A 417-nucleotide genomic window follows, 5' to 3' on the forward strand; every position below is an offset into this window, starting at 1 on the left:
CCCCCCCCCCATCACCTGCTCAGACACCAGCAGCACAACCTGAAACGGCTGCTGCTGCTGCTGCTGCTGCTGCTGCTGCTGTTGCTGCTGCAGCATCTTCTTCTGGTGCTGCTGCAGCTGCTTCAGCAACAGCAGCAGCAGCAGCAGCGTCCTGTTGAAATCCAGCATCAACGTTTGCTTCCTCTGCTGCTGCTGCTGCTGCAGCAGCAGCAGCAGCTTCTGCTCCCGTTGCAGCAGCAGCAGCAGCAGCAGCAGCAGCAGAAGCAAAACTTGTATCTGTCAATGCTTCAGCTGTATGAAACCCATCCCTTGTCTCTATTTGTTGTATCTGCATGTGCTGCAACTCTTGCTGCTGCTGCTGCATCTGCACTTGCTGCTGCAGCTGCCGCACTTGCTGCTGCTGCAGCACTTGCTGCT

General features: G+C 56.8%; 1 protein-coding gene across 1 annotated transcript; it reads right to left on the minus strand.

Annotated features, from left to right (window-relative positions):
- Window positions 1–19: 19 nt before the first annotated feature.
- On the minus strand, window positions 20–334 carry EMH_0081300 (uncharacterized protein; the record flags this gene model as incomplete). The annotated part of the gene is made up of 1 exon (XM_013500366.1): window positions 20–334. One exon carries the CDS (start codon window positions 332–334, stop codon window positions 20–22), a length of 315 nt encoding a protein of 104 aa, XP_013355820.1.
- Between the last annotated feature and the right edge of the window lie 83 nt (window positions 335–417).

This window comes from Eimeria mitis, genomic scaffold (assembly GCF_000499745.2).
Source record: "Eimeria mitis Houghton genomic scaffold, Emh_scaff5320, whole genome shotgun sequence".
NCBI lineage: Eukaryota > Apicomplexa > Conoidasida > Eucoccidiorida > Eimeriidae > Eimeria > Eimeria mitis.